Consider the following 20,536-nt stretch of genomic DNA (forward strand, 5'->3'; position numbering starts at 1 on the left):
ATGGAACCCCGGCCGCCGTCCACGGTGGGTGGTGCCTTGCGTGGTGCCGGAGGCGCGCGGTAACAGCGGCGGTGGTGGGAATTCGAGAAGCCACGTTGATGTTGATGACGGTGAAGACCATGAGGTGTATGACAAGTGCCGATCGTCGTGATGATGTTTATTGTGGTGATACGGATGATGATAATACCGAGAATGATAACAATGATGGTGATGGCGATACTTATAATACCAAGGATGATGATGAGTATTGTTGTCGTTACAATGGACAAAATGAAACTGATGGTACTGACGATAATGTGATTTACAATGGAGATATTTTAAGATAGTGGTGACACAGACTATGACAGTTGTGATGATGGCGATGCACGAGTGCCACTTTAACCAACAGCTTAAGGTGTCGCGCACGGCTTGGAATACAAAAATAAACCAACTCTACGTTGAACACATCCGTCATTCCTGAGTTACCCGCGTTACTCCTACTGCCGTGCGCAGGCGGGGAGATCGGGCAGCGCCCGCAGCACCAGGGGTGGCGTCCTCTACACGGTGACGGTGAAGACGGGAGACTGTAAGAACGCCGGCACCCAGGCCAGGGTATGACCAGCGGCGCGGTGGATGTCATGTGTGCCGTGTGTGTGCGTGTCTACGTATCCGTGGGGAGCGGTCATGTAGCTGTCACCACCAGTGACGATTATCTGAACCGGTCCTGGGCCTCTCCTAGGTCGACTCAGCCTCAAATGTGTACATGGTGCGGTGTGTAAACGTCAGCGGCCAGGCGTGGTGCTGGCTACCGACCCCACCGCGTGCCGTGCCGGCCTTCGAAGGTGTTCGCCCACAGACACTCGCTCCAGCGGTCTGTTAAAGTCTGCACGGTGGGTGGATCTTCTCCTTCCTTGCCTTTGCGCCAGGTGTACCTGCAGATGAAGGGCTCCAAGGGCAGGGTCAACAAGAAGCTCCTCTACAAGAAGTCCGGCTCCGGCATCGGCGACTTCCGGTTCGGCCGCGGCTCCAGCCACACGTTCCGACTGCACGGCCCCGAGCTCGGCGAGCTCAAGGCCATCACGCTCGAGGTACGGAGAAAGAGGGCTGGGGGGGGGGGCACCCCGCCTCCCCCCGCCACCACCACCGCCACTGCGTCCCGTTGCCCCCATCATCATTTGTGGCAGCCACCGCTACCACCGTCGTGCGTAGCGCGTAAAGAACCATGGCATTACGTCCGTCGTGCCTCCGTGTGCTCGAATGAGTGTGTTGCGTTTAACGCTCGCATCCATTGGTGACCCCGAGCCTAGCGGTGGACATTCCCTGTTCCGATGGCGGGGCTCAGTCTCACCGTAGGACGGCCCCCGCTGTTGGCGATTGTTGGGAGCGGTAGGGTTAGCGCGCTGCGAACCCCGGCAAGCCGAGTTCGATTCCCGCTCATGGCCAATAAAAGTGGCGACGAACATTTGAACCGGATCTGGGCTTTTCGTAAATGTCTCAATCCTTAAAATGAATACCTGGTGCGGGATGTAAAACATCACCACTGGGGAGACAAAGGCGGCTGGACGTGGTGTTGGCCACCCACCTCCTCGTGCGCCGTGCCGGCCTCCATCGGTGCTCGCTAACGGCACTTTCCCCAACAGTCTGTTGAGGCTACACGGAGGTTCTTTGTCTTTGTTGTGGTTGTCAACTCAGCCTCAGATGAGTCCCTGGTGCGGTGTGTAGTAAACATCGCCACTCGGCAGACAAAGGCGGCCGGGCGCGGTGCTGGCCCACCCACCCCCTCGCGCGCCGTGCCGGCCTTCGTAGGTGCTCACTGACCACGCTTGCCCCAGCTGGTCCGTTAAGGCTACACGGGGTGAATCTTTCTCTTTGGGGCAGCACGATGGGCTGGAGGAGCGTGACGCGTGGTTCGTGGAGGAGGTGAGCGTGACGAGCGCGTCGCGGGCGCGCACCTGGACCCTGCCGTGCCACTGCTGGCTGTCGCTGCACCGCTCCGACTGCCAGATCAGCCGCACGTTCACGCCGCTCGCCTGCGAGTCGCACACCGGTGGGGATGCCCCTCGCGATCGCTCGCCACGTTCTACAGACATCGGCGGCGACACGTCACATATCTGCCCCGATCGATTAACCGCCGACACCCAGCGAAATGTGCCCTTTCGTGCGTACGTTTGCTTACCTGTAAAGCTCAGAAACGCGTTTCCCCACGTTTAAAGCAAATTTGCGCTTAGTTTTTTGTCCAGTAACCTATTTAGCGCATGTGTGAACATCTACAGATGTGTGAACATCAAATATACATCTATAGATGTTCACACTTGCGACCTTTTGAGCTGGATGACACTTCACCAATAGGTTACCTTAATGACACTTCACCGATATTCTACCTTCACAATGACACTTCACCAATGGGTTCCCTTCACAATGACAATGAATCGATAGGTTACCTTCACAATGACACTTCACCAATATTTTACCTTCACAATGACACTTCACCACAATTGGCTACCTTCACAACGACAGCCGTGTGTACACGTCGTCTGAGACGATGTCACGACGCTGACCATGAGTTCTAGATTTGAAGCTTTCGTGACTGCAAGGATTCATATTCTTACGTTTTCTGTACTTGATACAGCTATCGTGCTGTGACGGTTCCACCTGAAGACGGAAGCTTGTGTGGCCTCCGAAACGTCGTGATTTTTTATTTTATTTTAATTTTATTAATTTTAATTTAATTGTTTTACCTACGTGACTTTGCTGCCAATGAGGTTACGACGGTTACCCCCCCCCACCCCCCCACCCCCCCGTAGTGTACGAGGTGGTGACGGTGACGGGCGACGTCCGCGGCGCCAGCACCGACGCCAACGTCTCCGTGACCCTGTTCGGCGAGCGCGGCAGCACGGCCAAGCTGCAGCTGGCCAGCGCGTGAGGCCGCCTCCTTTGACCGCGCGCCCGCACGCACCAAGACGCGCCTCCCACGCTAGCGGCTTCGTTCGTTTGTCCATGCCTTTTTATTTGAGGTAGGAGGCAGGGTTAGGGTAGGAGGCAGGGTCAGGGTGGGAGGATGGGTCAGGGTAGGTCTTAAATAGAGGGATAAATGTGATGTCCTCACTTGTGAGCCAATCGGGATGGAGGGTTAATGTAGCTAATACCGAAACAGCAGGATTTCTCTACAACTCTGGCTGTGGCTTGATGATGCTGGTTGTAATTACTGGCGATATGTCGTACTCAGATTGTAAATGTTGTGGGTTTACTCTCCAACACACCATCGTGCTGAACTAGTAACGAATTGACACGTTCTGTTTACGTGACAAACCTTACTAATCGGCTGTGTCGGGTGGTGGCGGGTTTAACGACGCATTTATATTTAGGTGATCTAACCCAAAAACCTCCATTGTGGATAATATTGGTCACCAAAGACGACGTGTTAAACAGGAGAGAGGTAGTTCAACACGTAGCAGGCTTTCGCGACCAATACTATTCACAATAAATGTTTTTGGGTTAGACCGCATAAGCATAGATGTGTCGTAACCCTCCACCGTGTTGTTGTTTTTTCCTGGATTTTTCTTTTTGCGCATAGTCACTTTAAGATGTTAATGTTTTTGGTTTTTTGCGGTTGCACCTGATTCAAGAGCCGAATGGCTCACAGGGCGATACCAAAAAATGAAATTGAAACTGAAACCACCCGACACAGCCAATCAGTAAGGGATTTGTCAAGTAAACACAACGCGCCAATTAGTTACTACTTCAGCCCACCGGTGTATTGGAGACTAAACGCACAACATGTACAATTTGATTACGACGTTTCACTGGTAATTACATCCAACATCATCGGGCGATTTGTCAGAATAGTGGATAGACATGCTGGTAGGTTGGTCAGTGATTGGGTAAGTAGGTCGTGGGGTAGGTGTGTAATTAGTAGGTGTGTGTATAAGTCAGTAGCCAGGCTGGATCGTCGCGTGAGGTGCGATCGTTTGCGTGACGTGTGTGCCCTCTGCTGCTGCAGCGGCAAGGACTGCTTCGAGAGAGGGAAGACGGACACGTTCAAGGTCAAGGCGAACTGCGTGGGACCACTGCGGAAGATAAGGCGAGGGGCAACACTGATTGACTTTTGTTTTGATTGACATCTCGCCACGGTGGCGAGATGTTAACCACCTCGCCTGGTGTACAGGAAGTCGTGGGTTCGATCACGACCCCGACGCCCGCTGTATATTTGGAGTTTGCGTTGCTCTTTCCTCGTGGTCGCGTGGATTTTTCTCCGGTTTTCTCCTCATCAATGAGAATCGACGTGCATTTAGAGTATTCGGCTGCGTTAAATGTCCACGTGATAAGCCACTTCGTTGAGCTTTCATTTGTGGCCAGGTTGCTTCTGATAGAGAGCGATGTAGCTCAGTGGGCTTTACCTGATAACATGTAAAAAATAGTTTTGTTTAACCGGCTAAGAACTCTAACAGACCAAAATTTGTCTCATTTGCAAGAGCAACCCGGGCATGAGTCTGCCGATAGGGGGGCGATGATTGCTGCTGTGTATAAACGCAATCGAACAGATCTGTTGTGCCACGAAAGATAAACATCCCCCTTAGAGGCAGGTGGCCAACACCACGCCCGGGCCGCCTTTGTATCCCGAGTGGCGACGTTTCCACACCGCACCAGGTACTCATTTGAGGCTGAGTCTACCTAGGGGAGGCCCCGGACCCGGTTGCGATAATCGTCTCTGGTGTTCGTGGCCACCGTGAGCGCCAATCGAACTCGGGGCCGCCGGTTTCGTGGCGCGGTGCACTGACCGCTGTGCCACTGCTCCTTACACACGCACACACACGCTCACGCGCACGCACACACACGCTCAAGCACACACACACACACGCACACACACACACGCTCACGCACACACACACACGCGCTCACGCGCACACACACGCTTACGCGCACGCACACACACGCTCACGCACACACACACGCACACACACACACGCTCACACACACACACGCGCTCACGCGCACACACACGCTTACGCGCACGCACACACACGCTCACGCACACACACACACGCGCTCACGCGCACACACACGCACGCTCACGCACACACACACACACACGCACGCGCACACGTATGCGCACACACACGCTCACACACGCACACACGCTCACACACACACACGCAACACGCGCACACACACACGCACGCGCTCACGCGCACACACACGCACGCACACACACACACGCGCACACACACACACGCACGCGCACACGCACGCGCACACACACGCTCACACACGCACACACGCTCACACACACACACACACGCAACACGCGCACACACACACGCCCGCACACACGCGCACACACGCACACACACATACACACACACGCACGCACACACGCGCACACATACACACACGCACGCACGCTCACGCAGGGTGGAGCACGACAACCGCGGTAGCGCCCCGGGCTGGTTCCTGGAGCGCGTCGTGGTGACGGACGTCAGCCGCCCCGGTGCCCGCTGCTTCTTCCCGTGCGGGCAGTGGCTGAGCCGCGACGAGGGCGACGGGCGCACGGCGCGCGACCTGCTGGGCAGCCCCGACCCCATGCACGCGCCGCGCAAACGTGAGGGCGGACAGCAGGCCCCGTGAATCTCTAATTCACTTATTCGTAGTTCTATGAATCCCCATTCACTTGGGTGCAGCTCTATGAATCTCCATTCACTTATTCACAGCTCTATGAATCTCCATTCATTTACGTGCAGCTCTATGAATCTCCATTTACTTATCGCAGCTCTATGAATGTGTATTCAATTATGTGCAGCTCTATGAATCTCCATTCACTTATCGCAGCTCTATGAATCTCCATTCACTCACTCACATCAGCGATCGTGGCCCCCTATTGCGCGCTGACGCAAGAGGCGCAAGCCGAATTCACCCGCCGTGCCCAGGTGCCATCGAATGGCCTTTCCCAACCTAGCGTGCAGGCGTAAACTCGGCAGTTGCTTTTGAAATGCCGTACAAGAAAGATTTAACCTCCCTTCCCCCGGCGTGCAGCAACAGAAAAAATCAGAAGCGCTGCTAAGTGTGCAGAGCCTCCATGAACCTCTTGGTTCACGTCTGCAAGGGGCAGGTCAGACACAGCAACAGTTCAGTGGGGTCCTGGCGAAACTTAATAACCCACAGGCAGGAACCCAGAACCTGTTCCATTATCACTGGCCACGGTCAACAGCAATCAAACTGAGGTTCCACCATTATTACTACGCCGGTCGCTATGCGGCCAATAAAACTGTCGCCACTTTTCGGGAAGTTACCACCGAAATTGACCGAGACCCCGTCATGGGCAATGTTGATTTCTTTCACCGCTGCCCTCCGCGGCCACCGGCAATAGACATCTCTGTACTTCTTCGCCTGAGGACGGCTGCTTGCGTTGTGGCCGAAACGTCGTGAGAATTGTTTTATTATGTTTTATTTTTATTATTTTATTACTTCCCTTCTACGTGACTTTACCGAAAGAACCAAGAAGATGAATCCCTGCAGTCACGAAAGCTTTAAATCGAAAAATCTCTGTTCTCGTTCTAGCCGGGAGATGCATAGATTCGACCGCTCCGGTTTGTTCGATTTGACAGCGCGCGCAACTGTAGGTTGCTTTTTTTCGTTGAGCTTTTTGTCTTTCCCCTGCATCTCCGATTATCCGATTAGCACGGTTGGCTACGTACGGTGCGAAAGAACTTCAACGTGCGTGCACGCCATCGGCTCCCTAGCTTGTGGGTTTGCGCCGCTGGTGGTTGCTCAGGGAAACGCGCGCGGAGAAACTCCGCAAAATCTTTGCGCAACAACTCCAGAGGTCAGGGCTAAAGGTCGCCGCACAGAGACACGCCGCGGAGAGAGACGCGCTCTTGTGACATCGCCTGCCCGGGTTGGTGCACAACAACGCGGCCACAACTTGCCAACGGCAACTGTGTGCACGGGCTTAAAAGATGGTAAATAAAGGCAGGCGTGGAGAGCGAGGTGCTAATCGGAAAAAGCCCCATTGTGGCCCCAGCGTGTCGGGGCTTGCCTTCAAAAGAATACCACGAAGCTTTGCTCGCGAAGGAACGGTGCGAGGTGTCACCGTACGAGATTCCGAAATCACGCGCTTGTTTTCGTTGCCGTATCGATACGATCTAATGCAGTCGAGTTAGTTTCATATATATTTATGTGTATACAAATTTAGATCGCAATATTTCTGAAACGTTATTTTCTTTATTCAGGTTATACATTTCCGAGTACAGTATTTGTTTGGCCTCTATTGTAGAATGACACGGTTAACTATTACCGTCATACTGACGATTGCGCTCCCCTGGCCCAGATCATCGCCGCACTGGTTGACCGTCACCCACGGCTAGAGCGAGCCGAACGGCTTTTCTCGCGCCGCGACCGATGGCGAATCGCTCGCCGCGCATTTGCCGCACGCAGACCTGGGGGTGCCGCTCGCTGGTTGCGTGCGGAGGCGCCGTGCGCCTGCTGGAGAAAGCGCGTCGCTCACGGTAACTCACCCCGGTCGTTGCTCACCCCGGTTCCTGCTGCTGCTGATTCTGGGTCCTTCTCTCCCCACGCAGCCAAGAAGTACGAGGTGACGGTGTTCACGGGGGACGAGCGCGGCGCCGGCACCGACGCCGACGTCTCCATCAGCATCTTTGGGGAGCTGGGAGACACAGGTCGGTGCACGTCCAGTGGGTGAGCGGTGAATGTTATGCGAGTGCGTGAGTGAGTGGGAGTCTGGTGGTTAGCGCTACGCTGCGCTATGAACCCGGGGACCCGAGTTCGATTCATGCTCATGGACACCGCCAGTGACGATTATCTGAACCGGTCCTGGGCCTCCCCTAGGTCGACTCAGCGTCAAATGAGTACCTGGTGCGGTGTGTAAACATCGCCACGAGGGAGACAAAGGTGGTTCTGGCTGTCCACCCCCTCGTGTGCCATGCCGGACTCAATAGGTGCTCGCGAACAGCACTTGCTGCTAGAGTCTGTTAAAGCTACATGGGGGATCTTAGTCTTTGTTTTCTTAACCAAAGTTAAACAATGAACTATTTTTTTTATTTTAAAACTAAATGCTAAACTGAGCATTTTCTTGTTATATTACCAGGTAAGGCCCACTGAGCTACATCGCTATTTTTCAGAAGCGACCTGACCACAAATGATGGCTCAACCAAGTGGCTTTTCACATGGAAATTTATCGCAGCCAATTACTCTGAACGCGTGATGTTGATTTTAAATGTGGAGGGAAAAACCGGGAGGATCCGGAGAAAAATCTACGTGGCCACAGGGAAAAAGACACTCAAACTCCAAATATACAACAGGTGTCAGGGTGGGGATAGAACCCACAACCTCCTGTATACCAGGCGAGGTAGTTGACATCTCCTAGCTACCGTGGCACGCTCGTTGAATGTGCGTGCGTGCTACGCGCAGGGGAGAGGCGGCTGGACAGCAGACGGAACAACTTTGAGCGCGGCAAGCAGGACAAGTTCACGCTGGACTCCCCCAATCTGGGCCGTCTCACCAAGATCTCCATCGGCCACAACAACCGCGGGCCTTCTCCCGGATGGTTCCTCGACAAGGTGGGTCCTACCTCGTCGCCCCACCGCGGAGCGACCCGGACGCCGCTCTGCACCTCGCTGCGAGCATCCGCCGCCCCGCAGTGCCTCGTCGAGAAAGAGAAGACTCGGCAAATGTATCCAGAGGCCGTTGAAGACTAGGTCCCTCCCCCCCCCCGCCCGAGCTGTTGCGACGTTGGCAGCTGCCCTTACCGCGTGCCACTCTCTGGCTCTAGGTTGAACAGAGAGGTGCGCGTAAAAGCGGTGCGCGCGGAAAAAAATGTCAACGGCCGTCGGTGATTTTTATGATCCTCTTCGCGTAAGCAGTCGCGGCGATGAATGCGATCGCGACGCAAAGTTGCGTCATGTTGACGGAGTGGTGCGCGCGGGGTTGTGTTGTGCGCCGAGCGCTGCAGGTGGTGGTGGACGACCGTGACGCCGGCGTCGTTTACCAATTCCCGGTGCGGCGCTGGCTGTCGGAGGACGAGGACGATGGGCGGATTCGGCGCGAGATCCCCGTGGCCGGCGGTAGCGTCACCGACGGAGGCGCCGGTAAATCCCACGCGGCGCCCTCCACGTGACAAACCCGAAACCTGAACCTCCACGTGACAAACCCTAAACCTAAAACTCCACGTGTCAAACCCTAAACCTGAACCTCAACGTGACAAACCCTAAACCTGAACCTCCACGTGACAAACCCTAAACCTAAAACTCCACGTGTCAAACCCTAAACCTGAACCTCAACGTGACAAACCCTAAACCTAAAACTCCACGTGTCAAACCCTAAACCTGAACCTCCACGTGACAAACCCTAAACCTAAAACTCCACGTGTCAAACCCTAAACCTGAACCTCCACGTGACAAACCCTGAACCTGAACCTTCACGTGACAAACCCTGAACCTGAACCTTCACGTGACAAACCCGAGACTTGAACCTTCACGTGACAAACCCTGAACCTTCACGTGACAAACCCTGAACCTGAACCTTCACGTGTCAAACCCCAAACCTGAACCTTCACGTGTCAAACCTTAAACTTGAACCTTAACGTGTCAAACCCCAAACCTGAACCTTCACGTGTCAAACCCTAAACCTGAACCTTCACGTTACAAACCCTGAACCTGAACCTTCACGTGTCAAACCCTGAACCTTCACGTGTCAACCCCTGAACCTGAACCTTCACGTCTCAAACCCTGAACCTGAACCTTCACGTGTCAAACCCTAAACCTGAACTTCCACGTGTCAAACCCTAAACCTTAACCTCCACGTGTCAAACGAAACTTATTTTATTTTATACAGGTAAGTCCCACTGTGGCATTGTGAGCGATCAGCAAATGCCACAGGCAGACAAGTCTAACTATCTCGACTAATCCCTCCCCCCCGCCCGCGCTCCACCCGCCAGCAGGCACCCTGTACACGCTGCGGGTGCTGACGGGGGACAAGCGCGGCGCCGGCACGGACGCGCGCGTCTACGCGGTGCTGCACGGCGCCGGCGTCGGTGGCGCGCGGCCCGGCAGCAGCGGGCGCCTCGAGCTGCGGGGCGGCTCCTTCGAGAGGGGCGGCACGGACGTGTTCCAGCTGGAGGCTGGGCGCGACGTGGCCAGCCCGCTGGCGCGGCTCACCGTCGGGCACGACAACTCGGGCGCCGCTCCGGGCTGGTTCTGCGAGAAGGTACGCGGTGTGCGTAAAACCGGACGCGGTAAAGCAGCCCGTAATTTTTTTGTTGCATGGATGTACGTTGAACTGCTTTCGCACCGTACGTAACCAACCGTGCAAATCGGTGGTGTGGGGGAAGGACAACAAACGAAACACAAAAAGCAGTTCTAAAGCGATGAGTTGTCAATCTATATTTAAAAGTGCATAGTTCCAGCGGCTTGTCGTTGTTGTTGCCGTCGTCGCTTCGTGGCCGCGGACACGTCCGATTAGCGCGGTTGGCTAAAAGGAGTTCAGTTCAACGGAGGTCATCGCGATCGTTGATCTCGTCCGCGGGGCTCAGGTGGTGGTGCTGTGCCCCGGCACGGGCGTGGAGCAGACGTTCCCGTGCGGCCGCTGGCTGGACCGCCGCGAAGGGGACGGCCTCATCGAGTGCGAGCTCCTGGAGGACTTGTCGCTGCGCAAGACAGTGGCCAAACGTACGGGCGATGTACCCGACCGGTCGGATGACTTGGCGCGAAGGTTGCGAGACTTTGTAATCGATCGAGGAAAGCCTCGATGAGACTTGAGCCTCTTGTTGCAGCAAGTTATTGTTTTGGGATCACGTGACACGCAGGCTTTCACTGGTAGGTCGATGATGCTAGATGTAATTACCAGCGAAACGTCAAAGTACTGGAATTGTAAATGTCGTGGATTTACTCTCTAACACACCGGTGGGCTGAAGTAGTAACAAATTGGCACGTTTTGTTCACGTGACAAACCTTACTAATTGGCTGTGTCGGGTGGTGGTGCGTTAACGACACATTTAAACTTACGTGATCTAACTCCAAAAACCTTTATTATGAATATTTTGAGATACTTATCCAAATAGGTTTTTTTATACATATCATAGTTGGGTGAGAGAGTTGACATTTCGCCACCATGACGCCCTTGCGGTTCGGTCAACGAATACCGCTCGTCATCGTTCGTGCGCCGGTGCCCAGCCCGCGTCACCGCCACATCTATGCTTCTTATTCTTGGTTCTTTCGGAAAAGTCGCGTAGAAGGGAAATAATAAAATAATAAAAATATAAAACAATTAAATTCTCACGACGTTTCGACTGCAACACAAGCAATCGTCATCAGGTGTGAAATCCACAGCAAGAAAATTTGAAAAAAGTGGCTGTTTTTTATTTTTAACGTCAGCACCACGGACAGCGATTTGGCAGTTGGTCAGATGGACGAGTCCATCTATGTTTGGAAAAGAGGAGGGGGGAGAAGAAGAGAATGGAATGCGGTCTGAAAGTCACCGTAAGCGTGAACACAATCAATTAAGACCCGAAATGGTTTATCAAATCCTTCCAATGATTGCTAAGCCAGAAACCATCTTCTCGGTTGAAATTGTCTCTGTGGTTGTATATGTGGATAGCCTCATAAACGTATCTCTTATAGTAGCCAAATGGCTCGCAGAGAACCTCTGTCTTGGAGAAGTCAACGTCATGATAATTGGTTTTTAACCCTTCTATCTGGCAACAAAACTGACACCTTTTTTGCATAGACCACAATACCTGCAGCCATAATGCATTATGGCTGCAGGTATTGTGGTCTATGCAAACATGACTCCTTGTAAATAAAGGTGTCAGTTTTGTTGCCAAATGAGGTTCCAATGAAGTGAACGTCATGTTTTATATTTTTATTATTTTATTCTTTGTCTTCTACGTGACTTTACCGAAAGAAACAAGAATATGAATCCCTGCAGTCACGAAAGCTTTAAATCAAAATTTAAATCTGTGCTTCCGTCGCCACGCTCGCAGGGCAGCCCTGCTCCGTGTGGGTCCACACGAGCGACGTGCGAAACGCCGGCACGGACGCCAACGTCAGATTCCAGCTGTACGGGGAGCGCGGGCACTCCGAGGAGATCCTCCTCGACAACAAATCGGACAACTTCGAGCGCGGACAGACGGACAAGTTCACCGTAGGTGTCGTCTGGAGCGCGCCCAGATCCTGGGTGCTGATCGGGGCGGCCGCCTGTGATAAAGTTGGAGTCTAGGAAGTTAAACTTTTAACTATTTAAACTATAATTTTTATTTTACCAGGGAAGGCCCACTAAGCTATTTTTCAGAAGCGACCTCGCCACAGATGTGGAAATGTATATCAGCCAAATACTCTTAAACGCATGTTTTCTAAAGTTCATGGTGTCAGCTTGTTCACTGATGACAGTTAAAAAAAACTTTTTTTTGCTTAATCTGGGGGAAAAAGGTCCAGATTTGAGTATTTAAAACGTAAATTTCCGTTTGACTGCCATGCAATGAAGATATCTAAAGCGGCAGATGTGGGAAAGTGCGGCACCGCTATTATGGACAGGAGGCTGCGCGAAGCAGTCATCCTGTGATATCACCTTCGATGGGCCAATCTCCCCACGCCTTTGCCGGTCGTGAGGATTATTTGACCATACTTCACCATGATGGTCAGTTTGCGGGTCGGCGTAGGTGGGGAACAGCCCCCCCCCCACCCCCCCCAGCAGCCGATTGACAAAAGACTGGGAGCTGTCCATCGTTATGTACCAAGGTTTGGGAAACTGCAGGTGACCTGTAAAGCTGAGCCCACGAGGTTCGCGTCCCTCCTGTCGCGTGTCGCGTGCTGTTGCCGGGGATGCAGGTGGAGCTGCCGGACCTGGGGCCGCTGTACAAGATGCGCGTGTGGCACGACTGCACGCACCCCTTCGCTGGCTGGCACCTGGACAAGGTGCGGCAGCCACTGGTCGCAACTCGCCCGCGTGTGTGTCGTTGTACCTGGTGCGGTGTGCAAACATTTGGGGAGACAAAGGCGGCTGGGCGTCGTAGTGGCCACTCACCTCCTCCTCGAGGCCTGTCCCGGCCTTCATAGGAGCTGGCTAATAGCACTTGACCCAGCAGTCTGTTCAGGCTACATGGGGAATCTTTGCATTTTTTGTCGTATATTTATGGTGGGGAATGGTGGCAATTTGGTGACCCGAGTTCGATTCCTAGCCACGACCAACATCCAGTGGCGAGCGGTATATTAATTTATTCTGGACCTCCCCTAGGTCAATTCAACCTTAAATGAGTACCTGGTGTGGTGTAACAAATATCTGGGGGAATCCAAGACGGCAGGACGTGGCGATGGCCGCATAACCCCCCGTGCACCGTGCTGTGTGTGAACACACACAGCATGGCGCACAAAGGCGGCCGGGCATGATGATGACCACCGACCCCTTCGTGTGCCGTGTTATCGAGTAGCAAGTGCCACTTGCTAACAGCACTTGCCCCGAAAGTCTGTTAAGGCTACACGGGGGGGGGGGGGGGGGGGGGGATCTCCGTGTGCGTGACTGCGCATCACCCGCGACTGCAGGTGAGCGTGTGGATTGCGGGCGGACGTGAGCGCTACACGTTCAAGTGCGGGCGCTGGCTGGACGTGAACGAGGGAGACGGGGAGATCGTGCGGGAGCTGCCGGCTGAGGGCCCCTCCGTCCGCCAGCCGCTGCCAGGTGTGTGCAAGCACACGGCCGGCTCGTATAAAATACCCACAATGCTTTGCACAGCACTGGCGTAAATGTGGTCGGAAGACCCACGATGCCTCGCAAGGCACCAGGAGGAGTGCCCATAATGCGTGGATAGGCTGAACGAGATGTTGGATCCAGCAGCATCCCTGAACGGCGTCACGGGAGATGAGTGGGCCTGCAAATGCGAATTCAACCCCGGTGAAGCCTTGGGAGCTGAATGGAGTTCAAGAGAATAAAATAATAATAAATGAAAATAAATCAATTAAATCACGACGTTTCGGAGGCAACACAAGTCTCCGTCTTCAGGTGGGACCGTGACAGCTAAATCACTTGATACAGTAAATTTAGCTGTGACGGTCCCACCTGAAGACGAAGACTTGTGCTGCTTCCGAAATGTCGTGATTTAATTGATTTTAATTTCATTTATTATTATTTATTATTTTTTACCTACGTGACTTTACCGAAAAAACCTAAGAGTATGAATCCGTGCAGTCACGAAAGCTTCAAATCTAGAAAAAAAGATTTGGATACCTGATGCATAAATGGACAATTAAAAACTCTCCAGTCTGTGACTTTGGTCATCCAGAACAGACCATACAATGTGTAACGACGTAATGCCCGATCCACAAACGAGGAGACATCACAGCGATACACTCCGCTGCTTCTGACGCAGTTATGCCGCTTGACCACCTGAATGAGAAATTCTACTTGTTGCTCTGCATCTACATGCGCCGTACCAAAGCAGAAGTTGGCCTGCTTGCCCGCCTGTACCCGCTTTCCTGCTGACCTGCCTCGGTTGATTCATGGCGCTAAACCCCTCTCTGGCCCCCCTCTTCCCCACCCGCCGTGTCCGGCCGCGCGCAGTCGTGCAGTACGCGGTGCTGGTGGAGACGGGGAAGTGCGCGGGTGCCGGCACGGACGCCGCCGTCTCGTTGTGCCTCTACGGCGAGCGCGGGGACACGGGCAACCGCGTGCTGCAGCGGAGCTCGTCGCACCGCAACAAGTTCGAGCGCGGGAACGTGAGTCCCCCCCCGGAGCCACCGCCGTGCCGTGGAGACTCGGCGTCGGGAGGGAGACTTGGTCTTCCACGACCGATTAAGCGGAGGTTTTAGACATAGAGTCACGTGCGGCCGCACGGAGGCGGAGGTTGTCCGTGCCGGCACCGCGCACGCCCCCCGTGCGGACCGTCAAGCTCGCAGTTTATCACTCTGGGCGGCATTATTGTGTTATTACTTTTGTTGTTTCCAGTTTCGGTTCATACGACCTCACGAGTGACAATGCCGTTACGGTGCTCTGCGATTGCACACGCTCCGCACTGCATTCTATACGCGTTGGATTGCTACCGTCCTCACGTTAACCTCAGCTTCCAACACGATCATGGCAAAAATGCGTTGTTGTACCGTACTCCTACGCTCCCACATCTGTGCTCCACGCCTCCACCAAACCCGCACGGGCCAAAATGGCTGTTCACACGGCGCAGAGAAACACCCATCCAGCAGTGGAATCACACGGGTGGGGGGGTCCTGTGTGTGCATGCGGGCGTGTGCGCACGTGTTCGGTGCAGACCGACGAGTTCGTGCTGGAGGCCGTGAGCCTGGGCCGGCTCGACCGAGTGAGAATCGGCCATGACGGCAAGGGGTCCAGCGCCGGGTGGTTCCTGGAGCGAGTCGAGGTGCGAGACAAGAGTCGGCCAGAGGGCCCAGCCCAGGTGTTCCCATGCAGCAGGTGAGACTCCCTCCATAATTTATTCATTCTTTCATTTTTATTTCCATTTACGCACTGCGCTACCTGATCGCGTCAAGGAGAAATAAAGCATCGCGCGAACTCCGGTCATCCGTGTAGCAACAGCAGCAGCAGCGGTTTATGGATAGCTATCGAATTAAAACTGGACGTAGTCAACTGTGGTAATCGTAGGTGTGGGGAAAGGACCACAAACTAAACACAAAAAATCAGTTCTAAATAAATTAGTAAAAAAAAATTGCTCCAGTGGCTTCCTAATATCGGAAGAGCGTTCCAGATGGCCGCAGAAGCGCATCTGAGAGTGCGCGATGCAGTGACGACTGCCTTTGATGGTTAAAATTTCCGTTCACAAGGATGAGCTGGGTGCATTCGTATGGCTAGGTTACCAATTGGCACAGCGAGGAGCACACGCTCGCTCGAGTCTGTGAACCCATAACACCGTCTCAGTTTCGTGACCTCCATCCTCAAATGTTGTGGTGATGTCACCGGCATTAGTGGCGAAGAGTGACTTTTGTTGTTGTTAGGAACGGCTTATTTTGCGATGTGGCAAAATGTTATGAATTTGAGAACATCACTTTCATTTTAAGTAGTAATTGACATTTAACGAGTACACAAGTCAGAACTCTGATACGTACATCTCTATCAGAGTTACACAGCTATACTTTATAGTTTACTTCTCATTAATACAAGCCAGGTGGAAACCCGCTTAGCTTTGGAGCACTGACATGGTCAGACTGAAATCTGCCATCATCGCAGGAAAGAGAGGTTTAATTCAATGCAACTTTGATAAACAATATAAAGTATGTAAACACAATCGTGAGCTTCGCTGGCGATAAACAGGAATCACAGTCAAAGAAGCACTTACACAAAGCTCCAGACAAGCAAATGGGGCTGGAGTTCACCCCTGTTGGTGACCCGAACTCAACCGGTGGAAATTCCACCTTCCCATGGTAGAGGACAACCTTCGACTGCGTGTGTGTGCGTGTGTTCGCTGCAGGTGGCTATCCGAGGGCGAGGACGACGGACAGATCGTAAGGGAGCTGCTGCCCTCAGGACACTCGCAGATTCTCAAGAGTAAGAGGCTCGCACGTGCAGGTGGTTGGGAGGTTCACAGGGCCAAGACCAAAACTAAACGATTTTTATTTGACCTGGTGAGGCCCACTGAGCTAAATAGCTCTTTTTTTCAGAAGCAACCTGGCTATCGGAAATGACAGCGCGACGAAGTGGCTTATCGCGTGGAAATTTATAGCAGCCAAATGCTTTGAACGCAAGTTGATGATTATAAATGTGGAAGGAAAGAACGGAGGACCCGGAGAAGAATCCACGCGACAACGGGGAGAGAGACACGCAAACTCCAAGTATACAGCAGGCGTCAGGGTCAGAATCGAACCCACGATCTCGCCACGGTGGCCAGGAGATGTTAACTACCTCGCGGTTTGCAGTTAATCCGGGTCTCCAAGTGCAGCGCGTTGGTGGGCCCAGCCCCAGTAATGAACGACCGCACGCATTAAAAGTGTTGGGGCCGCTGGTCCCCGAAGTCCCTCCCTGCTCCGTGCCTATGGCAGGGGCTCTGCCGTGCGCCGACCCCTCGCTGCTCTGCGAGCAGCTGCTGCCGTCGCTGGGCTCATCGCCCGACGGCTCCCCTCCCTGGTCCGTCCCTCCGCGAGCTCGTGTGAGAGGCATAGCTCGCCGCACGCCCTCGTTCACCTGCAGACGCTGCGTTGTCTCTCCACGGATCACGCGCTATTAAACGGGGGTCAGGGGTCAGAGGGCGAACGACGCTGCCCTCACACTGCGCGAGTCCCGGCGGCGACAGACGGAGCGGGGACCTGCGAACGCACCGACCCCTTCCCCCACACTACGAGCGCACACACCTGCACACACGCGACACCCACTCGTTCGCCGCTCTCCGCAGCGCTCACTCACGTGGCGAACCACTGTGTACACATGCACACCCACACGCTCACACTGCTCGACAAGATCACGCGAGGCCACGCTTCGCTATTTATGATTTATTATTCGCTACCTGGCAACTAATGTTGAATCAGTGAGTCGACGAGGCTGGCCTATTCCACTAAACCTGTACCTATTCCTTATCTATCGGCTATTATCCTACTTCACCTTCTTACTCCCTGTTAGATGCCCACGGCGGTTCGTTGATCCCGTACTCGCAGCGTGCCTCGATGCGTCTCACGGACGTTCGGGTCGCTGGACTGGAGAGCGTCCTGTCGCCTGGCGCTGGAGAGAAGAGAGCCCGATTTCCCCTTTGCACCCACTATTTATCCTCCCTACCTCAAAGGGTGTCGGCTCTGAACAATGGGCTCGCGCCCCTCTGGCACGCGCACCGCGGTTCCGGGAGCCTGTGATATGCTAATCAGTGTGCGGCGTTGCGCGGCGTAAATTCTAATTAATCCCCTCCCTAACAATGGTGCCTGCGCGCTCAAGCGTAATTATCCCAACCATCCGTGACTATGCGCAAGAGCCCCTGCGGTCCCGCTACTCATGCTGTCCCGTCCCTCCCCTGCTTGCCCCGTCGACACGTGGGTGGTGTGTGTGGGGGATGCGCTTCAACCGCGGTGGCCGAATGCCCCTCGCCGCGGCCATACCATCTTAAGGCAGGTCGCAGCGCCGCGGTGCAACGTAGCGTCGGGGGAGGCCGTCCAATTCCCTGATCGCCGGAAACCGTGAGAGTTAATCCCGATAAGGGTTTCTCGGATAAAAACCGGTCGATCAGGTGACCTTCCCTTCCAGCTCTATGGGGGGGGAAATGCGTGCGGGTGTGTTCATGTGAGGTGAGGTGAGGGGGACGAGGGGTTGGCTCCGTTGCTTGGTGGTGGCGAGGTCGGGGATGGGGCGCCTGCCGAACGGCTTCGTGGCGGCGGCATCACAAAAGCAACTCGTAAAATTCTAGATTTGAAGCTTTCGTGACTGCAAGGATTCATATTCTTAGCTTAAGTTTTTTCGGTAAAGTCACGTAGGTAAAAAAGTTAAAATTAAGCTGTGTAACTCTGATAGAGATGAAACGTCGTGATTTTTATTTTATTTTAATTTTAATTTTACTTTTATTAATTTAAATTTTTTACCAACGTGACTTTACCGAAAAAACCTAAGAATACACCTCGTAAAAGTTGTGTGTTGTGGCTTAATTTGACTGGCGATGACTGACGATGACAACCCAGCGTCCTGTCTCCCCGTCCCCGGGGCCCTGTGCGATCGCTGCCGGCAGACATCAGCTACCACGTGAAGGTGCGCACGGGGGACGTACGCAACGGCGGTACGGACGCCAACGTGTACGTGCGTCTCGTCGGCGAGGCGGGCGAGACCGCCAAGATCCCGCTCCGCACCTCCGCCAACAAGACCGGGAACAAGTTCGAGCGTGGACGCGTCGACGTGTTCACCATCGAGGGCGGCGACATCGGGAAGGTGCGACCGCGGCGGCCATTTTGAGGGAGTTGCCTTGTAGTCCTTCCTGCGTCGCCGACACGCCAGGCAACCCTCCGCAATAACCGGGTCCTACGGTTATTCAACCACACATTTGGAATCGACGTGCGTTGAGAGTATTTGGCTGCTAAACATTTCTACGTGATAAGCCACTCCGGTGAGCAATCGTTTGTGGCCAGGTGGCTTCTGAAAAAGAACTCTAAAGCTCGGTGGACCTTACCTGGTAAAATAACAATTTTGTTTTTTACATTTTTTATTTTGAATCTGGCGCGACCTCTTGTCGCGGTCTCGTGCCATCAGTCTGATCTCTTCCCGCGAGACGCTACGCCCTTCCAAGCCGTTCAGTTTCCAACTGATCAGCGTTCGCTGCCGTTTTCCAGCACCCGCACAGAAAGGCCCGCTGCGCCCTTCCCTACCTCTTCGGCGCCACGCGAGATGTATCGAGCGATGAAACCCAATTGAACGTGGCACCCTTTTGCGACACGAAACAAATTTGATTATTAGCCGTGCGTATGGCCACCCGCTAGGCGAGTCGCCGTTGACCGGGCTGCGGGCGCGGCGGATGTCGCGGTCGGTGCCCGACGGTCGCGCACAGGTGCGCCGCCTGGTGATCGGACACGACGACTCGGGGCCCGGCGCCGGCTGGTTCCTGGAGGGTGTGGAGGTGGAGGTGCCCGCGCAGGGGCTCGTGTACACGTTCCCCTGCGGGCGCTGGCTCGCCTCGGACGAGGGCGACCGCCGTACGGAGGTGGAGCTGCAGCCGGGGCAGGTCCAAGAGCGCAACAAGCGTACGTGCCTCCTCCTCCTCCGTTACCGCCATCACCAGAGCCACATTACTACTCGGGTGGGAGATGCCTTGATGGCAATGTGGACAAGCTCACACCTCCTGGCTGTTTTGTACACCTATGTATTTAGCCTTTTCATTAATCCACTGCTGGATGAGGGTGCCTCGCCATGCCGCGCGGGGCAGCGGGCGTTATGTGATCGTATTTTTCCCCGCACTGATCGGTGCCGTGTTGGTAAAACGCCCGGGGAGAGCACGTACGTGGGGGGCAGCCTCGTACAGCCCAATGGATCTTGCTCTGTGCCGCCCGTGATGCCAGTAAATCCCACGCTGCCACGCAGTGATCAACTACGAGGTGACGGTTCGCACGGGGGACGTGCGCGGCGCCGGCACGGACGCCGCCGTCTTCGTGCAGCTGTACGGCGAGCGCGGCAAGACGGAGCAGAAGACGCTGGCAAGCCGCTCCGACAGCTTCGAGAAGGGCGCCACCGACGTCTTCAAGGTGCGTCCGTGTGTCCACCACCACCATCATCATAAAAACGACAGAAACCATTAGCCACTTAAGCGGCGGTAACGACGACGTCACCACGGTGCCTGTGCCACGCCAGGTGCACTTTGAGGCCACGTGCAGTGTCGAAAGCTCGCTGACAGGTCATGTGACACACCCACGTGACTGAGATGACGAGCAGATGCACCAGCTTTGTCACCTCTTGCGCCAACATACTGCATTTTAGTCGCACGGCTCTCCGCTCGTTATTGTGCTCCTCTGCCCTCCGATGTTGCTGGAGGTCGACTGCCCCCAACTGCCCAGTGACTTCCTTGACGAGCCTCCTCCTTAGAGGCCGATCTTGACACCGCCGGTACCTGTCTTCGGCAAGTCCAATCACCACCACT

At 54.4% G+C, this 20,536-nt stretch overlaps 1 protein-coding gene across 1 annotated transcript in view; it reads left to right on the forward strand.

Moving 5' to 3' along the window:
* The window catches only part of LOC144935616 (lipoxygenase homology domain-containing protein 1-like), a 92,871-nt gene continuing 72,335 nt past the window's right edge, over positions 1-20,536 (forward strand). The window contains exons 1-21 of the mRNA XM_078862439.1: positions 1-24; positions 493-591; positions 906-1,067; positions 1,858-2,026; positions 2,742-2,898; positions 3,980-4,060; positions 5,391-5,578; positions 7,554-7,652; positions 8,404-8,552; positions 8,945-9,080; positions 9,932-10,197; positions 10,523-10,658; positions 11,972-12,132; positions 12,816-12,902; positions 13,527-13,662; positions 14,542-14,696; positions 15,242-15,402; positions 16,415-16,491; positions 18,644-18,840; positions 19,454-19,646; positions 19,984-20,144. Coding sequence (XP_078718565.1) covers positions 1-24; positions 493-591; positions 906-1,067; positions 1,858-2,026; positions 2,742-2,898; positions 3,980-4,060; positions 5,391-5,578; positions 7,554-7,652; positions 8,404-8,552; positions 8,945-9,080; positions 9,932-10,197; positions 10,523-10,658; positions 11,972-12,132; positions 12,816-12,902; positions 13,527-13,662; positions 14,542-14,696; positions 15,242-15,402; positions 16,415-16,491; positions 18,644-18,840; positions 19,454-19,646; positions 19,984-20,144 — 2,994 coding nt within the window. The remainder of the gene's footprint in view (positions 25-492; positions 592-905; positions 1,068-1,857; positions 2,027-2,741; positions 2,899-3,979; positions 4,061-5,390; positions 5,579-7,553; positions 7,653-8,403; positions 8,553-8,944; positions 9,081-9,931; positions 10,198-10,522; positions 10,659-11,971; positions 12,133-12,815; positions 12,903-13,526; positions 13,663-14,541; positions 14,697-15,241; positions 15,403-16,414; positions 16,492-18,643; positions 18,841-19,453; positions 19,647-19,983; positions 20,145-20,536) is intronic.

The sequence above is a fragment of the Lampetra fluviatilis genome, chromosome 13, assembly GCF_964198595.1.
Source record: "Lampetra fluviatilis chromosome 13, kcLamFluv1.1, whole genome shotgun sequence".
NCBI lineage: Eukaryota > Metazoa > Chordata > Hyperoartia > Petromyzontiformes > Petromyzontidae > Lampetra > Lampetra fluviatilis.